The sequence below is a fragment of the Lepus europaeus genome, chromosome 5 (genome assembly GCF_033115175.1).
Source record: "Lepus europaeus isolate LE1 chromosome 5, mLepTim1.pri, whole genome shotgun sequence".
Taxonomy (NCBI): domain Eukaryota; kingdom Metazoa; phylum Chordata; class Mammalia; order Lagomorpha; family Leporidae; genus Lepus; species Lepus europaeus.
Window position 1 is genome coordinate 120804315 of NC_084831.1, and position 23627 is coordinate 120827941.

General features: G+C 59.0%; 3 protein-coding genes across 10 annotated transcripts; all 3 read right to left on the minus strand.

Moving 5' to 3' along the window:
• Nucleotides 1-699: 699 nt before the first annotated feature.
• On the minus strand, nucleotides 700-7723 carry ENTREP3 (endosomal transmembrane epsin interactor 3). Of its 5 annotated transcripts, none has more exons than XM_062192422.1 (12): nucleotides 6806-7723; nucleotides 6545-6679; nucleotides 6240-6350; nucleotides 6015-6134; nucleotides 5775-5882; nucleotides 5125-5300; nucleotides 4902-5001; nucleotides 4550-4619; nucleotides 3723-4289; nucleotides 2175-2243; nucleotides 1791-2011; nucleotides 700-1700 (listed from the first exon to the last, which is right to left on the minus strand). In XM_062192422.1, the coding sequence occupies exons 1-12, from the start codon at nucleotides 7025-7027 to the stop codon at nucleotides 1527-1529; spliced, it is 2073 nt and encodes a 690-aa protein (XP_062048406.1). In that variant the 5' UTR covers nucleotides 7028-7723; the 3' UTR covers nucleotides 700-1526. The 5 variants fall into 5 exon arrangements, with proteins under 5 accessions (XP_062048406.1, XP_062048404.1, XP_062048407.1 ...); XM_062192420.1 differs by having other exon boundaries at nucleotides 704-1700; nucleotides 1791-2044; nucleotides 6806-7719; XM_062192423.1 differs by having other exon boundaries at nucleotides 707-1700; nucleotides 1791-2044; nucleotides 6545-6601; nucleotides 6806-7713.
• A 394-nt stretch (nucleotides 7724-8117) lies between these two features.
• Nucleotides 8118-12514, minus strand: SCAMP3 (secretory carrier membrane protein 3). The gene is made up of 9 exons (XM_062192430.1): nucleotides 12298-12514; nucleotides 11916-11993; nucleotides 10897-11025; nucleotides 10693-10813; nucleotides 10164-10292; nucleotides 9651-9810; nucleotides 9444-9545; nucleotides 8823-8940; nucleotides 8118-8556 (listed from the first exon to the last, which is right to left on the minus strand). Exons 1-9 carry the CDS (start codon nucleotides 12361-12363, stop codon nucleotides 8410-8412), a joined length of 1050 nt encoding a protein of 349 aa, XP_062048414.1. The 5' UTR covers nucleotides 12364-12514; the 3' UTR covers nucleotides 8118-8409.
• A 554-nt stretch (nucleotides 12515-13068) lies between these two features.
• CLK2 (CDC like kinase 2) lies at nucleotides 13069-22730 on the minus strand. Of its 4 annotated transcripts, none has more exons than XM_062192428.1 (13): nucleotides 22604-22730; nucleotides 21000-21169; nucleotides 18806-19031; nucleotides 18053-18137; nucleotides 17640-17706; nucleotides 17394-17510; nucleotides 16490-16656; nucleotides 15479-15573; nucleotides 14742-14871; nucleotides 14559-14641; nucleotides 14347-14426; nucleotides 14067-14157; nucleotides 13069-13614 (listed from the first exon to the last, which is right to left on the minus strand). In XM_062192428.1, exons 2-13 carry the CDS (start codon nucleotides 21167-21169, stop codon nucleotides 13429-13431), a joined length of 1497 nt encoding a protein of 498 aa, XP_062048412.1. In that variant the 5' UTR covers nucleotides 22604-22730; the 3' UTR covers nucleotides 13069-13428. The 4 variants fall into 4 exon arrangements, with proteins under 4 accessions (XP_062048412.1, XP_062048411.1, XP_062048409.1 ...); XM_062192427.1 differs by having other exon boundaries at nucleotides 18053-18140; XM_062192425.1 differs by having other exon boundaries at nucleotides 18053-18140; nucleotides 18806-19034.
• Nucleotides 22731-23627: the final 897 nt, after the last annotated feature.

Here is a 23627-nt window from a genome sequence, read left to right on the forward strand (position 1 = left end):
AGTTTAGGATAGGATTAGGTGTGTTGGGTGAAGGAAAAAAAGTCAAGATGATTCCTAAGCTTTTGGAATGTGCCAGGGGATAATGGTGGTGCCATTTATTGAGATGAGAATGGTGGAAAGACAAGGGTGAGGGGTGGCAATCACCAAACATCCAAGCAGACGCTGACAAGGCTGGACCTACACATACACATGCAGGTGGTAAAGGCATGAACCTTGTAGGACCGCCTTCAGAAAGAGAGGGGGTCGAGGAGGGGGCTGAGCACTGAGCCCCCCCCCCCCCCCCCCCGTGTGAGGCAGGCTAGCAGAGCACACCCGGAGGGAGGTAGGAGGGGAAACAGCACCAGGTGAGACCTGAGAGGAGGAACTGGCGTGGTGGTGCAGCAGCACCCGCAAGGCTCACATCCCGTACTGCCGCCCCTTTGAGTCCTGGCTGTTCTGCTTCTGGTCCAGCTCTCTGCTAATGCGCCCGAGAAAGCCTGGCTCAAGTGCTTGGGCCCCTGCCACTCTCGTGGGAGACTAGGATGGAGTTTGTGGTTCCTGGCTTCTGGCTTTGGCCTGGCCCAGACCTGGCTGTTAGCAGCATTTGGGGAGGGAGCCAGTGGATGGCAGATCTCTCTGTCACTCTGCCTTTCAAATAAATACATATCTTAAAGGAAAATTCTAGAAGAACTATGCCTATTATCTGGGTTAATTTCCACTGTGGGGTCAAATGAGATGCAGGCAGAGAAATGGTCGCTGGATCTAAAACCACTTTGATCACAGAAAGCATTGTCAAGGGCAGTGGCTGGGAGAGGCAGGGGAGAGCGCGTAATGGCAGCGAGGAGAGGATAGAGGTGCAGGAGTGGAGGGAAGAGAAAAGCATTTGCTGTGAAAGCAGCAGAGGTCCTGTGGTTGCTGGAAAGAAACAGAGGCTTGAAAGGGTCGTTTTAGATATGAGGACTAGGAGGGCAGATTTCCTTGTTGACACAGAACGATGCGGAGAGAAGGGGAAAGTGGGAATTTATTGAAGGCGTACTTAGGTGGTAAGAGCTTTACAAACATTCATCTTCACAATGTTTCTCGGATGAGGCAATCGAGGTTATTAAATAACTCGCCCAGGTTCATGCAGCTAGAGGCGGTGGAGCTGGAGCCGCTCAGACGTCGGCCGCCCCGGGCCTGCCTCACCACCTGGCCCACAGGCACACCTCCGCTCTACTTAACACTGGGGCCCGAGTGCTCCCACTCATCACAAGGAACCACGTTCATACCGCAGGGACGGGAGTGCTGTAAACTAGGGCGTCTGCCCCTCCCCCCAAGCCCCAACACCCCTGCAGCACAGGTCAGAAACGCCCAGTCCGGAGGGGCAGAGGCAAGCAGCAGGAGCTCCCAAAGGTAGGAGGAAAAGGGACATCTTGGCGGGGGGGCGGTAACAGCAGATTTTTGTGCCAGCCAGTGCAAGGGGGCGCTGGGGGCTGCTGGTCCCAACCAGATGGTGCCTGTGGCCCCAGCAGTCATCTGGATCTGTTCAGTGTGACAAGCAGCTCAGGTCAGAGCCCGGTCTCCCGGCTGCCCCCATTGAGACTCAGGCTGTGGGGGCGGGCGGCACGCTCCAGCCGGCGGCCGGACAGGAGGCGCCGCAGGGAAGAGCCGTAGCTCAGATCACCACAGCTACGAAGGTGGAGGCTCTCTCGGCCTGACCGGCTCCACGGGCTCCGGGGCACCTGGGGGGGACACAGGAGAGGGCAGCTGTAGGGCCCAGCGTGATGCTCCAGGTTTTCCCAGGGATCTCTCCAGGCTACCCTAATTCTTACCTGCTTCTGCCCACGAGCTGCAGGCCCAGTGGGGTCTGGGGCCTTCCTGGACATCAGGAGGAAACGAGTGACCAGGCCCCGGCCTGGCCAGCTGCCCTTCAGATCCCCCAGGGAGTGGGCAGGTGCAGGGCCTGAGGGCAGGGGAACTTTCTGGAAGGCGGGCACAGGGCGTCGTTTCTCAGCTGAGCGGGCACGCAGCAACTTAGGGGAAGGGCAGCGGGCTAGGCGGAAGAGGCAGGCCTCAGAGCAGAGCCCTGGGGAGAGAGGGGGCAAGAGACAGAGAGACATCGAGAGAGAGACAGAGAGAGAGAAATAAAAGAATGGAGGGTGCACGGATGACCAGGTAGCCTCCCCTCCCCCACCTGGTACCAGCCACCCTCTCACCTGTATCTGCAGAGGAGACAGAAGCAGCTTCTTCCTCAAGCACTTTGGTATAAAGGTCCCTGAAGTCAGCTGGGGAGGAGAGAGAGAGTGAATAGGAGGACTCTCTGGACACCCTCGCCCATCTCACTGTCTGTCTTTTTTTTTTTTTTTTGACAGGTAGAGTTATAGACAGTGAGAGAGAGACAGAGAGAAAGGTCTTCCTTCCGTTGGTTCACCCTCCAAATGGCCGCTACGGCCGGCGCACTGTGCCAATCCGAAGCCAGGAGCCAGGTGCTTCTTCCTGGTCTCCCATGCGGGTGCAGGGCCCAAGCACTTGAGCCATTCTCCACTGCCCTCCCGGGCCACAGCAGAGAGTTGGACTGGAATAGGGGCAACCGGGACTAGAACCCAGCGCCCATATGGGATGCAGGTGCCGCAGGCAGGGGATCAACCAAGTGAGCCAGGGCACCGGTCTGTTTGTTTTTAATAAGAATCTGAGAGGCTAGTGTTGTGGTGCAGCAGGTTAGGCCACCACCTGTGATGCTGGCATACCATATGAGTACTGGTTCAAGTCCCAGCTTCTCCACTTCCATTCCAGCTTCCTGCTAGTGCACCCAGGAAAGCAGCAGAAGATGGTTCAAGTGCTTGGGCTCCTGCCACCCGTGTGGGAGACCCAGATGGAGCTCCCAGCTTTCTCCTGGCCCAGCCCTGGCCCTTGTGGCCATTTGGAGGGTGAACCAGCAGATAGATCTCTCTCCCTGTGCCTCCCTCTCTTTCTGTAACTCTACCTTTAAAATCAATAGAAAACAAATCTTTAACAAATAAAAAGAATTATTTGAGAGGAAAAGAGAAACAGAGTGAGCTTGTTCCCATCTGGTTTATTCCCAAATTTCTGCAACAGCTAGGGCTGGGCTGGGGCAAAGCTGGGAACCAGGAACTCAATCCAGGTCTCCCATGTAGGTGGCAGGGACCCAATTACTTGAGCTATCATCATTGGCTCCCAGGGTGCACACGGCAGAGCTGCGAACTGAACCCAGGTACTCTGATATGGGATGCCAAAAGCCCACCGCTATCTTCTTGTGAGAACTCAAGCCCAGAGGAGCTTTCCCAGCTCCCACTCCCCATCCCCAGTCAAGGGGCCATCACCTCTGCCGGCAGCTACGTGGTATAGTCAAGGAAGACAGGGGCCACGCGCCTCCTGCCCACCCAGTACCTGGCACTTAGGTAATGTGTCAGCGCTACACAGCTCACTTGCCTGACCTCATGTCTTGGCAATTTACAGGATATCCACGGTGCTCCCATGATTCTACCTGTTCTACAGGTGAGAAACTGAGGCTTGGAGAGGGTGGGTCGCTGGCCCAAGCTGGGAGCTGTGGAACCGAGGCCTCCTCTGGGCAGCCGTTACAGCTACTGGGGCTGTGCCCGGGGCAGCGAGCAGCCAGGAACGCACCCTTTCGTCCTCCACAGGGATCTCCGCACCAACGCTGGTGGGCATCCCTGACCAGCTAACTGCCCATGTCTGCCCTCTCCCGAGTCTGCGCGGCGCTTGGGGGGCAGAGGGTTGCTCACCATTGTCGCTGGAGGTGGTGATGCCCGGGTCGCTGTGGGACCGCGGCAACAGCAGCGGTGGCGGGGGAGCCGGATGAGGCGGCCGGTGCCCCGGTGGGGTAAGGGAACCTGAGCTGTCGCTGAAGCGCCGTGTGGGGGCTCGCGTGGGGGGTGCTGCTGCTGTCACCGCTGCCGCAGCCGCCTGGCGGCCACCTCCCCGTGGAGCCCGCCGCCTCAGCTCGGGGAAGCAGGGGCCCACCCAGGGCGGCCAGCCCTCCAGGCGGTGGCAGCTGCGGGCAGCCGTGGGGGCGCCCAGAGTGGGTGGGCCCTCAGGGGTAGAGCAGGAATAGGAGCGCGCGGCCCGCGGGGGCCGCCGAGGCAGGGGGCTGTCCTCAAAGGGGCCCCGCAGGCCGCAGTCCAGGCTGAGGCAGTAGCCGGCGCGGCTGCGCTGGATGGAGCGGAAGAGCACGTAGTCAACGGAGCGCACGGAGCCCTGCAGCTCCAGCAGGCACGAGTCCTCGGACGGGCTAGAGCCCCCGGGGAGGTCACCGATGGCGGACAGCACCAGAGACCCGCTGTCCATGGACACTGTGGGCGGCAGGGGGCGCTGGGTAGCGCCGGCTTGGCCCAGCCCAGCCGGGGCAGGGCAGCTCCTTTCCTCCCCAGCCGCTTTGCTTCCAGCTTTATCTAGGGGCGGGGCAGCCAGGTCCAGGGTCCCAGGAAGCCCCAGCCCCCAGGTGTCGCTAAACCACCAACTCAGCCTGTCTTCCTCCTATTTCTGTCCCCAGCCAGCCCCGCGGCCCCTGGCAACCCAGCCGGGGGGTCCGCTGTCCCCACGCTCTGCTCACCATCTACAATGGAGGCCACCCGCTCACAGACACAGGAGCCATCATGAAGCTGAGGATCAAACAGCGTGGCCTGAGAAAGACAAAGGTCAGGGTCCGGCCCTATACAGCTGTGCCGTGGCCACCACCAGGTGCTTGGACGGAGAGCTGGGGAGCCGGCTTCCAGACCCGCCCCGTCCCTTCCTACAAGGCACTCCACTCAGGCGGGCCTTGGTGTGCACGTCTGAAAACACAGTGCCCCACAAGCACTGCACAGAGCACGCGCACTGCCATTATCTGTCTCCAGCCACTCCGGCTCGTTCAGCCTTCCGGGCTCCATCCTCAGCTCCCCAGCCCGCACCAACCCTGCTCTCACCTGGCTGTCTCCTCGGAGCCCCATGACGGCCTCATATGAAGGGGGGCAGTCGGTAGGGTACAAGGGCACGGGGCTGTCCATGGAGCCATTGTACGTGATGCTGGCAGGATGAAGGGGAGGGTGAGGGCCTGGAAAATAACTCCCTCTCCACAAAGATCCCCCTAAGGATCCAGCCTCAGCCCACCCCTTGCCCTGGTCCCCCCAGCGGGACTGCCAGTCTCACCTCTGTGCATCTGTTTCAGAGCTGCAGGTGTACTCTGGGGGATAGTAGGGCGGTGGGGGCACGGGCGGTACAAATTCCTCCAAGTCCAGCATGGTGTGTAGGAGAGGGGCTGGGGGTGAGGCTGTGCAGGCCAGAGACCCCAGGGTAGCTGAGACGGAGCGCTCGGGGGCCAGCTGCTGGGGAGCAAGCAGGTGAGCCAGCCTGGTTTCTGGGAATACAGCTCCTCCTGGATCTGCGCAGCTCCTCGCTCACCGAGCTCATTCGTGGCCCAGCTCTCTCCAAGGAGCTCCAATTCTGGGCCCACCCCTTTCCCTGAACCAGCTCCTCCTTTAGCCCGGCCCCCAGCCTGGCCCTGCCCTCCCTCTCTCAGAGCTGCTACCTGTTCTTAGTCCCCACAGCTCTGTCTGCCTGTCACCCCCACCTCCATCTGGGACCTGCTTGACTCCACCCTACCTTCCAGGCCTCCTCATTCAAGTTCCCTCTCCTGGTCTCAGGCTGCCATCCTGTTTGTCACCTCCCCTCCTCTCCCTCCCTCTGACACACACTAGGTGCCTACTGGTGACCTCAGACCCTGGTACCCAGAAGCCAGATGTGTGGCCACTGCCCACTCCCGCCCGGAGCCAGTGCACACAGCCCGGCAGCCCTCTCACCGTATGTACAAGGTCCAGGGAAAAGATCTGGACACAGCAGACGATAGCAGAGAGGGTACAGACGATGGCGGCACAGATGGTGAGCCCACAGACGCTGAAGAGCAGGTTCTGTGGGAGGGAAAAGCAGTGTGGACCACAGATATTCTGGGCCTCTGAGGACCCCAGGAGGCAAGGCAAGGGTGAAGACCCGGAGCATGGAGGGGGCAGAAGGCACAGCAGAGGGGGAAGGTGCATGCTCACCTTGAGGGCCCCTCGGGCTTCTTCACAGGTGGAGTTAAGGGCCACTTTCAGTTCCTGCCCTGACTCGGGACAGGGCCGGACTAGGGGGACAGGGGGACAGCACACACAGACCTTTCCGTCCTGGGCAGGAGTGGAGAAGGTGAGGCAGCCTGAGTCAAGACAGGCCCAGGTGCCCGGCACGCCTCCCCCACCAGGTCTTCCTGGCTCTGCCTCCTGGAACCTCACCATGGAACACTGGTGGAAGTCTCGGGCCAGCTGGGCATTCTTACAGGAGAGGACAGAGCCCGCCATGCTCAGCATGACACAGAGCACCGAGAGCAAGGAGAAGAAGGAGATCTGGGGAAAACAGGAAGCCAGCTCAGGGCTGGACGCTCCCGGCCCCTGTACCAGGGATGGAGCCCCCTCCCCCAAGACGCTTTGTGCCTGACTGGCACCAACTGGAGAGCCAGTTCCCTCCCTGAGGGCACACATGGGCATCCCCTCAGGTGCCAGACACTGCCTCCCGGTGGGCTCTGGACCCTGGCACCTACCACCAGGGTGAATGGCCGCTTCCAGGACACGATGCCAACAACCCCGGAGAACGCCAGCTGGGGACAGAGTGGGCACAGGCTCAGCCTGGCAGGGAAGCATCTGTGTGAGCCCCTTGCCACAGGATGCACCCAGCCCTGAAAGGTGGGAGAGGATCAAGGGTGGGGTGGGAGGGAGAGGCCAGGATGTGGACTTGCAGCTGGCTGGAGGGGTGGGGCCCGCGGGGGGAGCCTCCCTCCCCATCGACAGTGCATCCAACTCACCGAGAACCCAGCCCAAGACGGGCAGGACCTCTTGACGCTCTCGGTGGTAGTGACGGAGGAGGCCACCATGCTGAAGGTGACCACCAGGATGCCCAGGAGCACCTGGGCCAGCCCCAGCGTGAGCAGGGCCTGCAGCCAGGGCCGGTGGAGGCCGAGGTGGGTCAGGCCCCGGGTGCTGGGCCGGCTGGTCAGCGAGCGGCTGGAGTCACTAGGCGAGGGCATCCTGCCTGCCGCCCGGATGCCTATGCCTCTCTCGGCCCCACCAGGCGCTTGGGAGCATCTCAGAGGCGCCCAAGGCCCCGTCCCTTCTCCTCTCCACGCCCCTCGCTCTAGAGCCCACCCCCTGGCTGGGTCCCCCGGGGCATGGCCCAGGGACGCCAGCTGGGGGGGGGCCCAGAGGAGGGGCGTCACGGAGGGACCGCGAGGTACTCCCTCCCCACCACGGGCACTGGACGGGCACCGCGCCCGGGGCGGCGAGGAGGACGCGGGGGCACCGGCTCATCGCATCTCCCTAGGGAAGAGGGAAGCCGAGAAGGGCCGGTCCCAGAGTGAGCAGAGGGCGGAGGCCCGGAGCACAGGCAAGGGTGGGGAGGGTAAGGGCGAGAAGGATGCAAATCAATCTAGAGAAGAGGGGAGGGGTCGGTGTGCCCTCTGGGTGTCCAGTGGCATCCGGGCCCGCTTGGTGGGGAGAGGCCGCGGCGCCGCTGTCTCCCGGGTCGCCTGCACCGCTCCCCTCCCCACCACACTCCGCTTCCCCGGCTCGGGCTGCAGCAGGTCGGGGACTGGAGGCGGGGGATGGGGATGGACCGGACGGTGCTGGGGGAGGGGCGTGGCGTGGCAGAGCGGTGCACCCCGGGAGTTGTAGTCCCGGCCAGCCGCGGCCCCAGGGGTGGGGGCAGCGGCGGATCTCTTCGCGGGAGCGCTCCTTCAGCCCTGGCCCTCCTCGGACCCTGGCCGAGAAGCTAGGACCCTCTCAGAGCCCGCTTGAACCACTGACCCCCGGGTTGCGGCCGGGTTTCCAGCCGCGGCAATGGCTCTTCCTTGGTCATTAATGGAGAGGGCTGGGGAGCGAGGCTCGCTGGCGTCCCCATGTTTCCACGCCCAAGCCTGGACTGACTTCCCTCTCCCTGTGCCAGCACCCCCCCCCCCCCCCGCGCGCGCTCCGCCCCGCCCAGCCCAGCCCGCAGCTCTCAGTCCACATTCTGGCCAACTCCATCCTTATCCCTGGATTCCACCCAGTCCCCTCCACCCTGTCCTTGCTCTTTCCAAAGGGCTAATTCTCCATAAAAATTAAGGAAACAGATGTGTTCTAGTTAATTTTTTTAATTTAAATAACTGAAGCAACAGCCTTGGCACAGCAGAGGGAAGCCGGGCTGGGGAGTGTGGGAGGTGGCAGCAGTGTGGCCTGAAGGGGCAGGGTGGGCAGTGACCGGGTCACAGTGGACTCCCAACCCCCGAGTCAGGTTCAGCAGTCATGGCTGTGGGATTGGGGGCACTAGGGAGGAGCCATCGAGTAGTGCTGTCTTTCCAAGTCCCAGAAACCTCAGGGAAGGGGGCCAGGTCAGCTCCCTCAAGTGGCAGGGCCAGGGCACCCCAGTCAGGGCTCACGGGCCCCGGAAGGCATTTTCAGCAGCCCCAGCAGCTGCGTTGGCAGCTGCGGTTCGCACCGCAGGGTTGGAGAAGACACCAGCAGCAAATTCTTGCTGGGCCTTCTGAAAGCTGGCACCTGTGCGGCGGTACAAGGAGTGGATCTGCAAAGAGAGGGCAGAGGTTCCAGAACATTCCAGTCGCAGCCGCCCCACCCCAACCTAACGCCATCATGCCATCATGGCCACCCCTCGGCCTGCTCCTCTGGCTTTGCCTTCCAGGCTCTGGCCCGCACTCCCCGCCCCTCCTCTCCCAACACACACACACACACACACACCCCAGAGGCCATTAGCGGAGGCCCCAGCCAGCTCCTCCAGAACGTTCTCCGGCCCCCAGGGACTCCGGCCCCGCCTCTGGCTGGGCCCCTTACCCGCTTGAGCATCACAATTCCCAGCACGGCGATGCCGGTGAAGAGCAGGGCGACCAGCAGCATGAGCACAGCCACCGCCGTGTTGGTCTTGAGCACCACCAGGGCGGAGATCCAGCCACTGTCAGGACGGGGACGGGCGGTGAGCGGGGCCGGGGCCCGGCCGCTCCACTGGGTCTGAGCCTCACATCCTGCTCCCCTCCGCAGGCGGCGCTCCACATCCCCCAGTCCTCAACTACGTCCACTGTCTTTGTAGCTGAATCCCCTCTCCTGAGCCATCAGCTGCCAGCGCTCCGAGCTCCTCCACACACTCGTACCCCAACCAGACCCTTCTCTGCTGGGGACCCTCCCTCCCCTCCTCCACCACAGTCGGCCGAGCCCCCTCCAGGACGCTTCCGACTGCCCGGGTGCAGCCTCTTCCGCATCCATCCATGCCTGTGGACGGCTGTCTGGGCTCGCTCTATCCTGGGATCACACCCTAAGTCCCTCCTTAAACTAGCATCTCCCAAGGCTAAAACCCCCCCCCCCAAAACAAAAAACCCATCTCTTGTTTTCTAAATAGCTTCTGCTCCGGTCCCCAGCACCCGTGGTGGCCTGGTGAGAGTGGACAGCGGACTCACAGACCTGAACCCCCAACCCGGGATGCCAATGGCCTGCAGGACGAATAGCACATCCTGGACGAAGAAAATGAAGAAGAAGACGAAGAAATTGAACGAACTGTCACTCCTGTGGAGAAAGCCGTGGGCAGAGTGGGAGAAGAATCAGGGCTGGAGGAAGAGGTATGGGGCCTGCCCTGGACCCGCCCCCCAGCCCCCAGCCCCCAGCCCTTACCGGAAGGCCTTATACATGGGGCGGTACCAGCAGACGAAGGAGCAGGGGGTGAAAAGGAGGACCCAGAGGATGGAAAGGCCAAAGCCTGAGCCATTGCTGGTCTCCACGCAGAAGCTGGCCAAGCAGGCAAGGAAGTTCAAGAGCAGGGCCAGAGTGCTGCCTGAGGGTGGAGGGACAGGATGACGGCCCCCAAACCCTCACTGAGTGGGTGGGGCAGGGGAGAGCCCTGACTCCACCGGGGCCACCACAGAACAAGCACACCTCGGTCACGTGTGCCCCCCTGTAAAGACGCTGCAAGACTTCCGAGTAACGTTCCGCACGGGGACAGGGAAGGGGGGTGGCGGTGAGAGCCTACACTGTCTGCGGGATGGTGAGCAAGCCCAGGAAGGTGCCCGGGGCAGGGCAGCGGGCCCCAGCCGCCACCGCTAGGAGAGCTGGGTGCTTCCAGGGGGTGGGCTCCAGGCAGCTGAGACCCAGCTGTTCCATCCTCCACAGAGGCGGCTCACTACTCACACATCCAGAGGTAGTACATGGTGGACACCGTCTTCTGAAATTCCTGGGGGATCTCCATGGAGATGTCCTGGAAAAAGCAGGGCTGAACTGGGCAAAAGGAAGGCAGAGGGGGCCAATTGTTCTGTCGAGCTGCAAGGCACAAAGAGAGCGGGAGGAGCCCAGGGTGAGGCCAAGGCCAGCAAAGGAATCGCTCCCGCCCCTCCATCCTCAGGTCTGGCCTACCTCCGACTCCAGGCCCTCCATAGAAAGGGGGAACGCAAGTGTTTATTGTTAGTCACAACCCCCAAGCACTGTGCAGAGCACACCACCTCCGCCACCCAGGATCGGGCCAGACGGGTACAACGTTCTCACTTTACTAAGGACAGAACCCAGGTGCTCGGGTGAAGTAACCTGCCTCAGAGCTCATGGTTACTAAACAGTTTCTCTAAAATTCAAACTCAGCAGTCTGAGCCCAGAGCTCGTTCGTGCGCTGAAGACTTTCTCCTGCCAGTCCCTCCCCGGCCGCACACCCTCCCAGGGACCCACTCACGGGCCGCGCCCCCCAGGGCGGCGTGCTGCAGCTCCCGCTCCCGCCGGTCCAGCTCCTCCGCCTTCCGGTTGAGCTCCTCCTGCTTCTTCAGCAGCTCCGCTGTGGCTGCTGCGGCTGAGGCCTGCCAGGCCGAGCAGAGGGCAGTGAGTCCCGGGCTCCAGGGTGGCACCCTCCCGCCAGCGGCCAGCTGCACGCCCGCCTTACCTGAGTGCTGTAGGAGCCATAGTTCTTGGGTTCTGTGGGGCTGAGTTTCCTGGAGGGCTGCGAGGAGGGGGCTGAGGGTGGAGGCAACGGGGCAGGGGTGGGGGCAGGAGGCTCGTAGGCTGGTGATGGCTGTTGGAGAAAAGACCTTGGGGATCATCCAGCCCCTCGGGAATGGGGAATCTGCTTAAACTCACCCCCAGCACCAGCAGCAGACCCCCAACCAGCTGACAGCAAGCTCATTCCTGGGTTGAACTTCCGAACGTCCCTAAGCAAACTCTGTAATGCCCCATAGCAGCCCTCATCACCCACACCCCCAGCTCCCGAGCAGGGACTCAAAGCTCTCATCTTCTATTTCTGGCCCCTCAGCTTTTTGGTTTCTAAGGTTCATTAATTTTCATCTACTTGAAAGGCAAAGGGAGAGGGAAACTGGTGGGTTCACTCCTCACACGCCCACAACAGCCAGGACTGGGCCAGGCTGAAGCCAGGAGCCCAGAGCTCCATCCCAAGGGCGGGTGGGGCCCAGGTACCTCTGCCAGGGTGCATTGGTGGGAAGCTGGATCAGAAGCGGAGTAGCTAGGGCTAGAACCGGCACTCGGATATGGGATGTGGGCTCCCCAAGCACTGCCACTATGCCTGCTCCCCCCTTAAAACCAACCACTGTCTGTTCCAGTGGAACAAACAGGTTCAGTCCCCCCCCCCTTGTTCCCCAAGCCTACGCCTAACCACAGTTTGCTTTCTCCTCAGCTCCAGCTCCAACTTGTACCTTCTAAAAGGAAGCCTTCCCAGACAGAGCCTTGGTTCTGGCCCTGCCACACTGCAGGTCCTCCTGGGATTTTCGACTCGCATTTGTGATGGATTCTCGGCGCTGCTGTCCCCTCAGGGACTCAGCACCCGCGGCAGACTGGCCTCTCAGCGAGCTACGATCACAGTGCTTCTGCCTTCCGTACAGAAAAGCCCCGGTGCGGGCTTCCAGGCACGCCCCCGCCCCCCAAGCTGCGCGTGCCCTGCAGGTAGCTCACCTCCCGGCTCTCGAAAGGGTTGTAGACGTCCAGCGTGGCATACTGCGGGCTGGGTCGGTGCTGTATCACAGCTGGGTCCTGAGGGCAGAGACGTGGGGCTCAGCGGGCACCGGCCACCCCCAAAGAAATGCCCGAGGGTCGCCCCTGAATTGCTCGTGGCTTCAAGTGGTGCACTTTTGGGGCCACGCTGTTGCCCCGATTGCCAGCTCCTTAGAGGGGCAGGGTCCGCCCTCCCACCCCGCGCTCTCTGGTCTGGGGTCGCCGGCAGCCCCACGTGGTGCCTTCCCCGTATCAAACGTCCCGAGTGGGAACACAAGTTAGCCCGACCCTACAGAACTGGGAAGGGTGAACCCGCCCGCCCGGCGGAGGCCGGCGCCGTCACCTGAAAGGGGTTGTCAAGCTCGCCGGACTCGGCGAACGGGTTTCCGCCGGCTCTGCCCTGAGCCATGTCTGCAGCTGCGGCCTCGGCCGCCCCCTGCCCTCCACGCCCCTGCCGCGGCAGTGGCGGCGGCCGTGGCCCTTCGAGCTCCCACAGCTCCTCTCGGTCCTCCCCGCTCCTCTCTGCACGGATTGGCTGAAGCCACCGGAAGGGTCCCAAGGATCCCCGCAGCAGCAGCGGGCTGCGCTTGCGCCCTTGCCACAGGCAAAGCCCGGAAGTGCTCCACGTGACACCCCTAACCCAGTCCCCTGTCAAGTACCACCCTTTCTCACGTGACTTCCCGCCCCGCTAACGAACTACACTTCCCAGCGGGCCGCGCGAGCGAGCCCCGGCCTTCCCGGCTTCCCGAGGTACGACGGGAGTCTTCTGACCGTCGTGGCGGTCTCTCCAGAACCCAGTTGAACCGATTTTTTTTTTTTAAACCAAAGTTTTTTCACTCTTATCCCGGGGCACAGCCTACGGACTATGGCAACATCTCTTCCCCAAGCTGCGTTATTCCAGATCTGAGCAATGCTATCTTGTAACCAATGTGTCTCCACTCTAACCTGCAAGAAATACCGCCCCACCCATCACAAACCTCCGCGACAATGTGGACACAAGAGAAAAGCTGGCGGCCAGGCTCTGTTACTTTTGGAAGGCCAGAGTGGCTCCCTTGATACCCAGACTCGGAAAGGTAGCCGATCTCATCCCTCCAGCCCAGCACGCCCAGACCTCAAACGCCGTGCATAGCGGTCAGATGAAGCACGTCATTTTATTTCACAAAGACTGTACAAAATTCCTTATAAAACATGGGCTGGATGCCACCTGATTACCTCACTTGCCCCCATCCAACTGCATGTGGGGGGCAGGTGAGGGTGGGAAGAGTGTGGATGGAATAGCGTTATGTACAAGGCAGGACTGAAGTGATAGGTACAAGTTCTGTCATATTTACACTATTTCACATATTCACAGGTATATAGGGAGCCAGGAGGAAGGACGGAGCTCCGGCTCGGTTCTCTTGTATAAAAAAGCACCAGTGTCCTGGACTGGACACCCACTGCCCTGAGAGACGCAGGGGCGCCCAGGGCCTGATTGTCACCGACTGATATCCCGACTGGAGTCCCACAACTTGGTGTTGGGTGGCTCAGCCCGAAGGCGCGCGAAGAAAGGATGCTGAAGGGCTTCGCCCAAGGTCAGCCGCTTGGCAGGTTCATACTCTAGCATGCTTTCGATCAGATCAAAGAGCTGGTGGTGCTCCTCCGCCTCTGAGGTCAGATACCGCTGGTGGAGAGGGCAGGAGAAAGCTGAGACCCCGAGAACCAAGGCTCTGCCCGCAGCCCACCTGAGCACTGCCTTCCCGCGACTACACCACGACCAGCACTTCGGATCCAGTGCTCAGCGAGCCTTCCCACTCGCACCATTTACTCCTTCAGTCTCTGAAAGTTCTACCAGTGTATCACTGGCAACTTCCTGCATCATCTTTAGCTCACTAAATTTTAGCTCTTCGAAGGCAGTTCATTCTTTTCTGACCTGAAGAATCCAGCACACTGCTCTGACCTCTGCTTGTCTCAAGGTCAGGCTGTCTAACCTCCCTCCAGCCTCAAAACCACTCCCTCTCCTCTCCTCTCCTGACCAAAGAGGTCTTCTTTCAGTTCTTCTCCCCTCCTTTCCTAAGCCACCTGAAGAAGGAAGTGACCTCTGGGTGGTGGGCACTGGTCCCCAGCCCTGCTCACCCGCAGTGGTTTGCAGTTCTCACGGACGTAGCGCCCAGCTGATGTGTTCTCATCCCAATCCAGGCGACCCCGGTAAAAATATTTCTGCTTTCTAGAGGGGAAGGGGAGGTTGAGGAATGAGCAGCCTCCCCTTGTTACAGCACACTTCCCTCACCTCCCCGCCTGAGAGTAACTGGGGAGAGGGGAGGTGCCAAGGAAGCAGAAAACGTCGTGAAAGACGCCAACTGTGTAGAGAGAAAAGGAAAGTGGGGGTCAGTCCCTCCCACTCGAGGCCCATCACCTTGTCTTTCGGATCATTCGGGAAGGGACAGGACCCAGGATCCTCTCCATCATGGCCAGATGCTCTCTGTTGTCGTGGGTCTGGGAGAGAAAGACAGAACTCAGAATGGGACCGAGATGAGCACTCCGCAGCCGTGAGCGAGCAGGCCCCCAAGCAGACAACAGAGAAACCAGGCAGCAGGAGGAGGCTGGGCAAGGCAGCCTGCCGCTTACCTGGAAGAGGGTGAAGCCCACGTAGTACTCGAAAATGATACACCCTATGCTCCACACGTCACAAGGCTGCGACCAGCCCAACTCTGGGTGGGAATGGGAGGGCAGAAGTGTTAGGAGGCTTAGGGGGCCCTACCCTCAACACCCCATCGCCACATGCCCTTGGCCAGCCTCGCCCGCCCTTACCCAGGATGACCTCTGGCGCTCGGTAATGGCGGGTGGAGACAATAGTGCTATGGTGCTCATGGTCAAAGGTGGCACTGCCGAAGTCTACCACCCGCACGGCTGTGCTCTTCACGCTGCGCTCATCTCGCTTCTAGGAACAAGGCAGGAAGTGAACGAACCTCTGGTCCTCAGCCCGAGACCCCACCACTGGCCTCCAACAAGCTTCTGAGCCTGACAAAAAGCGACTGGCACGTCTGGCCTGCTCCCTCAGGCCCCAGAACACGTTCCGCAGCAGGACTGTAGGAGTCGGGGCGGGGAGGAGGATTAAGGAATGGTTAGGTGTCGGTGTGCAAGCCTGCAGCTGTCTGAAGACTATACCCAAGGGCCAGGCGTACAGTCTTCCTGGAAATATACAACAGGTGGCAAAGGGGTCTAGGGAGGCGGAGAGAGCTCCAGCCTTGGAGGAGCTCAGCGTTCCTACCTCACAAACACACATTTTAAAAAAATAGCAGCAAGTCCAAATTGAGAACCTTAAAAAGTTTTTTCACTCTATTGGAAAGTTATCTGAGGTCTTTTTCCACATCCTTGTTCCAATTTAAGTCTTTGTAAATCGCTTCCCAGTTGGAGCCAGACAGGGAAGAAATGTGGAAAAGAGGTAAAAGGGAGGATGAAGGGAGCTGGGGGGAGGGAGCGCTAAGCAAACGGCGAGAGGCCCGGCGGCCTGTCCCCCTGGCCAAGGGCAGACGCTGCCCACCTACCTTCTCCAGGTTGTAGGTGAGCTCGTAGTCGGAATTCACAAAGAGAATGTTTTCAGGCTTGAGGTCCGTATGTGTCAGCTTGTTATCATGAAGGACTGCGGGGGAGAAGCCAGGTCAGGCTTGGCCAGGCCGCCAGAATGCAGCTGGGGAGGAGGCAGGCACAGAACCGCCGCGCTCCTCTGTGCCACATCGAAATGAAATGCCTGGTCTAAGCGGCCCTTACCCTGAACAATGTGCGATACTATGTATGCGACTGACCAGGAGAGATAGTTTGTTACAGCTCATAGCTCTGTACTGACTTGGATACTGTTCATCTCACATTCTGCCAACCCAATGCTGAGAAACTGTTATCATTATGAAGACTCAACAGAGAGCCTGGCACAGGGGGAGTGCCTGGAGTCTTTCTGCTAATGCGCACCCAGGGAGGCACTGATGGCTCAAGTCTGTGGGTCCCTGCTTCTTAACAGGTGAGGCCCAAACTCAGTTCTGGACTCCTGGCTTTGGCCTGGCCCAGCCCTGGCTGTTGCTGGCATTTAGGGAGTGAACCAGGGATGGAAGGTCTATTTGTCTGTGTCTCCATCCTTCAAGTTAAAAGGAAAACAAGTTGGACTATGTACTTGCCTGGATCCCTACCTGGTCCCTTAGCTGAACTATTCCATGTTCCCATCTGCTCTGCTGTGAATGGAGAGCATTTCAACCCAGCTTCAGCCTAAGGGATGGTTTTGTGGCTGTATTGTGTTTACTGTCTAGTTTCCCAAGAAGGGGAAGGAGAAAAAAAGGAGTTAACTAAATGCTTTGATTTCAAAGCCTTTCTCCTCCAGCTCCTGCTGGGTTGAGTGTGAACAGCAATCAGTGAAGGTGAAGACAAGGAGCTAAGTCAGAAGAGACGCCAAGAAGACAGAGAATACAGGGACTGTGGGAAACAGCAAGCTGACTGTTTTGGGGCTGAGACAGGAGAGGTCCAATGAGGAAGGGGCGTCCCCCGAGTCCACCTCAGCCCACCCCACTCACACTTGACGGCCTGGCAGAGCTGGAAGGCCATGTGGCGCACTTGGTGGATGGGGTAGGGCAGGTAGTTGTTGTCTTTGAGGAAATCGAAGGTGCTAAGGCCCAGAAGCTCAAAGGAGATACACATGTGGCCATGGTAGTCAAACCAGTCAAACATCTGGACACAGAGGCTGGGAAGAGAACGGGGAGGGAAGGAGGACGTCTGATGAGCTCCCCTGTGCCCACCACCCCTCCAAAGGGAGGGGCTGCACAGCTGAGGAGTTCACACACTTGTATAAAAACACACCAGCTAGCATTACAACTCCGTTCTGCTCGAGAGCGGCCTTGCTAACAGACCAAGCAGACAGACAGTACCTGCCAAGCCTCTAGAAACATTTTCAATCGTTCAAAAACTTCATGGCGAGAACTGAGCAGACGCAAATCAAAATGTCACTCCTAAACCCCCACGCCAGCCCCAGCTTAAAGCCACTCATTAGCCACTCTCCCGTCCACATTTGTACCTGCTGCCCTCCTATGCCTTCACTTAATGCTCTCTTTCTATTTTTGGCTTGAGAATGAATGCGAGCAGAATATTACTGTCTAAATGTCTGTGACCTCATCAGCATCCACTTTTGGATGAAAATGTTCGCGCTCAGTCCGAGGGCCACTTCCAGGGTAAATCTCTGCAGAGATGGCGCTGAGCTAGGCTAACACCATAGAGCAACGTAACTGACCTGACACAAAGGGCTCGGACGGAGTGGGCTAGAGAGTCCCAGGCCATCCCTTCCTACCCTGATGTTCTACTACTCTAAGATGACGAACAAAAGATGAATGGATGAGGTCTAGGCCCTCCGTGCCCGACCAGGTCTGGGGGTCTCTCCTGTGTAACAGGAGCCCCTCAGCCCCTCTCCACCCCCAACTTGCTTACTTCTTGTTGTCAGGGTCCTTCTCATTTATTTTCTCCAGCACATTGATTTCAAGTCGAGCTGCTTCTTTATACTTCTCCACATTCTTAATGATCTTCAGGGCGACGCGAGCCCCACCCCTGCAAGTTGGCAGGAGAGGGTTCTCAAGAACACCTGGGACCGAAGGGCGCACGCGGGAACTGAGGATCCCGCCTTGGATTAGTCGGCAAAGGCGGCCCAGGGAGCCCCACCACCTCTTCATGGGTTACCTGCGATGGTCGACGCACTGCACAACCCGGCCGAAGGTGCCCTCTCCTAAGGTGCTCACGATTTCATCTGAAATGAAAGCAGGGGCGGGGAGAGGGAGGGAGAGACAGTGGGGAATGAGCTGAGTTGGAAGAAAAAAAGGCACAGCAACCTGGGGTAAGGAGATGAAGGAAGGGGAACAGATACAGATGGTCACAGGGGAAGAAACCCCTGCATGATTCCCACCACCTTAACCCAGGGGCCATGAGAGCTGGGAGTGGACAACAGAGGTCAGTTCTCAACAGCAACTCAAACCACCCAGATAAACAACACCACTGAGAAAAGGCAAAAGAGGCTGTGACTTAGGTTGGTGTGGGACGTTAGGATGGCTATGGGACCATTACAGGCTATAGGATTGTTACGATTTGGCTTGTACATCGCTCTTGTAGCCAGTCCCCGACGTGGTAGATGAGGTGGCCCTCAGCGTCGTCCTCTACACTCTTGGCTCTCCGGCTGCTGTGCTGCTGGCGGGGGGCGGGGGGGATCGGAGCAAGCCAGGTGTCGGAGCGGGGGCCGGAGGGAGTCGGGGTGGGTGGTGGAGGGGTCACCGGTCACAGGCGCCCAGCCATGGGGGACAGACGATGATGGGGGACAGTGGAAGGGAACACGTCAGATGCAGTAAGGCGGATTGGTGTGAGAAGAGAGAGCGACGCACAATCCCAGGTCCCCAAACCCAAAATGGGAACAGGGAGAGGCACGGGCAGAGCAGAGGAGTGGTGTCGTTGCCAGTGTCACCCACGACCCCATGCTCCACACACTGCCCTTCCGGGCAGGCACATATCTCCCCTTGCCCCCACCCTGCCTGCCTGCCGTGGGGGCCACAGAGCCCAGGGCTTGGGGGACAAAGGCAGCTCACAAGCAACATCTCCATTAAAGACTGGAGGCCGCTGGGGTGGCAGAGCTGCTCCCCACACAGCGATAAGCCCAGCATGCCAAGGAGGGCACCGGGCATCTGAGTGGGGCTCCAGATCCAAACAGGATTCGGGGCCCTTCAAGAGCCACAGCACTTCCAAGCGGGTGGACAGACTCAGTGCCACCTCCATGTTCATACAAGGATACTTCTCACGTACCAGGGTCCCAGAGGGCCTGGAGGAGAGTGGCAAAAGGAGGGGCTGGGGCCGGCACTCACCGAAGATGAGCGGCTGAACGTCCGGCTACGCCGCCGCCGCCGCCTGTGCTTCCTCCGGCTGCTGCGCTGGCTGCGGTAGCTGCTGTTCTCCCGATGGTACTCGTAGGAATGTCGGTAGTCTGCTTCATAGTATGCCTCTCCCCGATCCCGGCTATAGTCGTTGCGCCTGTAGCTGCCACAGTATCGCCGGTCGTACACCCTCCGGTCAGAGGAACGGTCATCGTAGCTGCTATGGGACAGCAAAAACCCATTAGGCACATTTGTTCCAGATACATTCCCTGCTACACCATGCGGTAAGGTCCTCTCTTGGCAAGGAGACCGTAATGCTGGAAAAACTGCTCTTGAACACTCATCAAGTCAACTCAGAAAACCAAGGATAGAGAAAGCACAAAGCACAAAGCGGGGCTGGTGCGGTGGTGTAGTAGGCAAGGCCACAAGCTGCAGTGCTGGCATCCCATGTGGGCACCAGTTCTCATGCTGGCTGCTCCTCTTCTGAGCCAGCTCTCTGCGATGGCCTGGGAAAGCACTGGAGGATGGCCCACGTCCTTGGGTCCCTGCACCCACGTGGGAGAACCGGAAGAAGCTCCTGGCTTCAGATTGGCCCAACTCCAGCCACTGTGGCCATTTAGGGAGTGAACCAGCAGATGGAAGACACCTCTCTCTTTCTCTCTCTCTGCCTCTCTGTAACTCTGCCTTTTAAATCAATCTTAAAAAAAAAAAAAAAAAAAAGCCACAGAGGACAATTCCCACAGGTGCATGTCACCAAGACCTTCTTCTTCTTCTTTTTTTTTTAAATTTATTTTAATTTTTATGGGACTCGGCAAGGCCAAAGCCAAGAACTCCATCCGGGGCTCCAACATGGAAGGCAGGGGCCTACGTACCTGGGCCATCTTCTGCTGCTTTCCCAGGTACGTTAGTGGGGAGGTGGATCAGAAAGCAGAGCAACTGGGACTCAAATTGGTGTTCTGATATGGGATGCTGGTATCACAAGTGGTGGCTTAAGCTGCTGTGCCACAGCGCTGGCCCCAGCTAAGCCCTCCTAAAGGTAGCTACAGATCTACTACCTCCAGTAGCTCCCCCCACTCCAGTGATACAATGCAACAAATAATTACTACTTTTTTTTTCCCATTTTATTTGAAAGGCAGTTACAGAGAGAGAGAAAGGGAGGTCTTCCATCCTCTGGTTCATTCTCCAAATGCCTGCCAATGGCCAGAGCTGAGCCAGAATAAAGCCAGGAGCTTTATCCGGGCCTCCCCCATGGTTGGCAGGGACCCAAGTACCTGGGCCACCTTCTACTGCTTTCCCAGGCACATTAGAAGGGAGCTGGATCAGAAGTGGAGCAGCCAGGACTCTTAAGTGACACCCATATGGGACACTAGCATTGTTGGCAGCAGCTTATGCTACCACGCCACAACACTGTCCCCCCAACCCCCACTTCTTTCTTGACTGTTTTTGATTAAAATCCAGCTTTACTCCAAACCATTCCTCCCACTAAACATGCCACTAAATTAACAAAACCAAACATCAGGGCAGGTGTTTGCTGTCACAACTAAGACTTCACTTGGGATGCTTGCACCCACACCAGGGTCAAGTCCTGGCGCTGCTGCCGACTCCAGGTTCCCACTAGTGCACATTGTGGAAGGCAGCACTTTTATCCCTGCTACCTACACAGGAAACACAGAGTTTCCTGGCTTAGCTCTGGTTATTGTGGGGATCTGGAGCATGAACCAGCACATGGAGACCCAGAAGCAGCTCCTGGCTCTGGCCTGGCCCAGCCTTGACTATTTGGGGAGTGAAGCAGTGGATGGAAGATCTCTCTCTCTCTCTGCATCTCTGCCTTTCAGACAAATAAATCTCTAAAAAAATAATTAAATTAAGCACTAACTACCGAATACGCAGATATGATGTGCTCTCTGAGTCCATCAGTATTAGCTACCTCGGCTCCCAGTCCTCTGCGCACAATCCTCTCCCTCTGAAGGTACAGGCATTTGATCCTACTTGTCCTCCAGACAAGCTTGAATGCCGCCTCCTCTGGAGTTTTCCCGACCTACCCATCCTGCCGGGTGCACCCACAGCCTCTCACTGAGTATCTCCACCTTGGGCACCACGTTCAGCCACCTGCTCAGCACCATCCCTTGTTGAACGAAGGAATGAGTGAATGGCCACGAGTCCGGCTTTCTCCTTGAGGCCTCACCTTCGGGAACGGACGTGGTAGCTGTCTTCCCGCCGGCGCCGCCTCGTCCGGTCACTGCTACTGGACCAGGAGCGACTTCTTCGACGCTTATGCTTTCGGCTCCGATAGTGCTCGTGGTAACTGCCCCGGCTGCCTCGCTCTGAGGAGTGGTACCTTCGGGGATGAGGCATCTGGAAGGCAAGGAAAAGTGGAAATAGTAAAGAAAGCCCTGTCCCCGTGCCTCCCCCAGAACTGGCTGCTCCAGAGATGCTAACCTGCTCTCTGCCGTGTATATCACCCACAGCTTCCTCAGTGCTTACAATTCCTCCTTTCTGGAACACACGTCACCTACTAACTCTGGCCGAACACTCTAGAAAGCACCACCCAAACCTACCCTTTATAACTACCTCCCAGGTCAAATTCAACTGTGCCACGCTGATCATTCTCAACCGTGGCTCCGTGAAGACTCTCCGGCCTAGGCCACAGCTTGTAACAGTTGACAGCATGACTGGGGTCCCAGGTGTGGATCTGCGTGACGCAGAACCCCTCACGAGTCAACAGTCCCACAGCATTCCTTTACAGTGCGTATTCTCTCTCCAACTACAGCCAGGCCACCAGTATCCTGAGCACACAAGTGCTGTTCCCAGGTATCTACATTCAGCAGCTACACACCAATCCAAGCAGCTCCAGGAACGTGCACTCACATCCCCAGCCAAATCCTCCTTGAGAGGTTTGAATACAGTAGCTGCCAACCCACAGTCAGCTTCCCAGTTGACCTTTGCCCTCTTGGGCTTAGGAAGTAGACAGAAACTTTTAAAATTAGTAGCAGTGCTATTTGGATGAGAGTGGCTACTTTCCAATGATTGGAATCGGAATGGTATAGCTCAAGAATTCTTTATTTCTTTCAAGGAAAAAAAAAATCAGCTATGATCCAGGAAGAGAACAGGAGAGCAGCTTGACACGAAACAGGCCGAGGGAACACAAGGCAGGGGGGTGGAAATATCGGGTGTGCAAAAGGTTTTAATGACTCCAATGCAGGCTCCCACTCTGAACTTCTTCTCAAAGAGAAAACGGTGATATCGGATGCATTCCTGGCCTAACGGGCTGGCAGGAAACCAAGAGGCAGGCACAAGGTTCTACCTTGATTAGCACAGCCACATAAATGCCATCTCACCATGTACACGCCATCACCCAAGTGCCTCACAGGCCTTCCCTCCCCCAGCCCCAACAAGTCATCCCTAGCGTCTCCCTTTCTCACCCAGAAAATCTACAACTAAGTCCTACAAACTCCTCCCGGAGGCTCCGAGGGACACGGCGGGGCTTCCCCCTCTGCAGCTGTGGAAACCTCAGGCCAACCTGGATATTCTGGGACCACTCCCCTCCCTACTCCACCACCCCTCCTCCTACTTCTCTCTCCCAAGTTTCCTGCGGATCTGCCCGCAGCCACCCGCGGCGGACCGACCTCCTTCCTCCACCTCTCCCGACTCTGCCGCTTCGCAGGTCTCAGCCCTCCGTGTCGCCTGAGCTCGGCTCCGTCCCTTCACCCCCGTCCAAGCCTATCCCCGCCCGTCCCGCGGTCGCCATCTTCCCGCGAGGCCCCGCGGCCCGCCAGCCCGGGCGCTCACCGTTCTGGCGGCGAGGCCCGTGCGCTTGTCCCACAGGAAGTCCGTGATGGCGGCGGCACTGCGGCCGGAGTCCCGGCACCCCCGCGGCGACGAAGTGCGGCTCCACCCCCCCAACCCGAGACCCTGGGACCTCCCGCCCGTTCCCAGGCTCCGCTCCAGTCCCGCCCGCCCCGGCTCCGTCCCCGCCCCCAGGATCCGCTTGGCGCCGCTCGCACCGCCCCCGCCCGGGGCCCGATCCCAGCTCGGTCTCCGGCTCTGGCCTCTCCGCTCCGCCGCCGCCGCTGTGAGCGAGCACGTACGCACGCACCACGTCCTGCGTCGCTTCCCATCTACCCCCTGGGCCCCGCCCCCAGGAGCGCGCGCGCCACCACGTGCGCAGGGAGCGCGCGGCGTCCGCCTGTCAGGGCCCGGGCGCGGGGGCGGGAGTTCGTGGGGGCGGGGAGCGGCCGCAGGGCCGCGCCGGATGCCGGCCGGGCTCGCCGCCCCCGCCTCTCGTCCTTTCCCGTTCCCTGCTCCGGCTTTTCGCTCTTCCCAGGGGCGCATCTGTGGCGCGCTTGGGTTTAGAAATTTAAAAGAAAGCATTGTCATTTACGAATGTCGGTAAAACCCTCGCAGTCCCGGGAGGCTGGGTGAGAGCCGACTCTCTGGGATAGCCTGCAAATACCCATTTCTAATGTAGTTCACCTAGCCCACCCCCGCCCCGCGGAGAGGCTCCACCTCTTGTCCTGAACAGAGTGAGGGCAGGGCGTGGAGGGCTGAGCTAACGGAGGGACGGAGATTCATCCGTGGGGTACGCGAAGAGTATCTCTCGTGCTTTGCATATACGAAAAAAGAATGGAAAAGAGAAGACGTTGAGGCAACCTGGGCAGAGCTACAGGCGCTATAGGAGGAAGTGGTCAGAAAGGAAAATAAAACAACCGCAGAATAACTAAGACTGTCAGATTGGGGATAGTCAGATGGAGATTACATCATTAACTAGAAATGGTTTAGAAATGCCTTTACCTACGTAGAAAAGGAAATGTAG

Excerpts from the sequence above, each read along its gene's own strand:
- ENTREP3 (XM_062192420.1), bottom strand. The coding sequence starts at position 7,027 with ATGCCCTCGCCTAGTGACTCCAGCCGCTCGCTGACCAGCCGGCCCAGC. Across the intron at positions 4,290-4,549 it reads GGTGGCCTCCATTGTAGATG|TGTCCATGGACAGCGGGTCT; the intron begins GTGAGCAGAGCG and ends TGCCGCCCACAG. Across the intron at positions 1,701-1,790 it reads CAGCTCGTGGGCAGAAGCAG|GTGCCCCGGAGCCCGTGGAG; the intron begins GTAAGAATTAGG and ends TGTCCCCCCCAG.
- CLK2 (XM_062192425.1), bottom strand. The coding sequence starts at position 21,169 with ATGCCTCATCCCCGAAGGTACCACTCCTCAGAGCGAGGCAGCCGGGGC. Across the intron at positions 19,035-20,999 it reads TACCACGTCCGTTCCCGAAG|CAGCTACGATGACCGTTCCT; the intron begins GTGAGGCCTCAA and ends GCTGTCCCATAG. Across the intron at positions 14,642-14,741 it reads AGCGCCAGAGGTCATCCTGG|AGTTGGGCTGGTCGCAGCCT; the intron begins GTAAGGGCGGGC and ends ATTCCCACCCAG.
- SCAMP3 (XM_062192430.1), bottom strand. The coding sequence starts at position 12,363 with ATGGCTCAGGGCAGAGCCGGCGGAAACCCGTTCGCCGAGTCCGGCGAG. Across the intron at positions 10,293-10,692 it reads CGCCCTGGGGGGCGCGGCCC|CTCGACAGAACAATTGGCCC; the intron begins GTGAGTGGGTCC and ends TGTGCCTTGCAG. Across the intron at positions 8,557-8,822 it reads GAATTGTGATGCTCAAGCGG|ATCCACTCCTTGTACCGCCG; the intron begins GTAAGGGGCCCA and ends CTCTCTTTGCAG.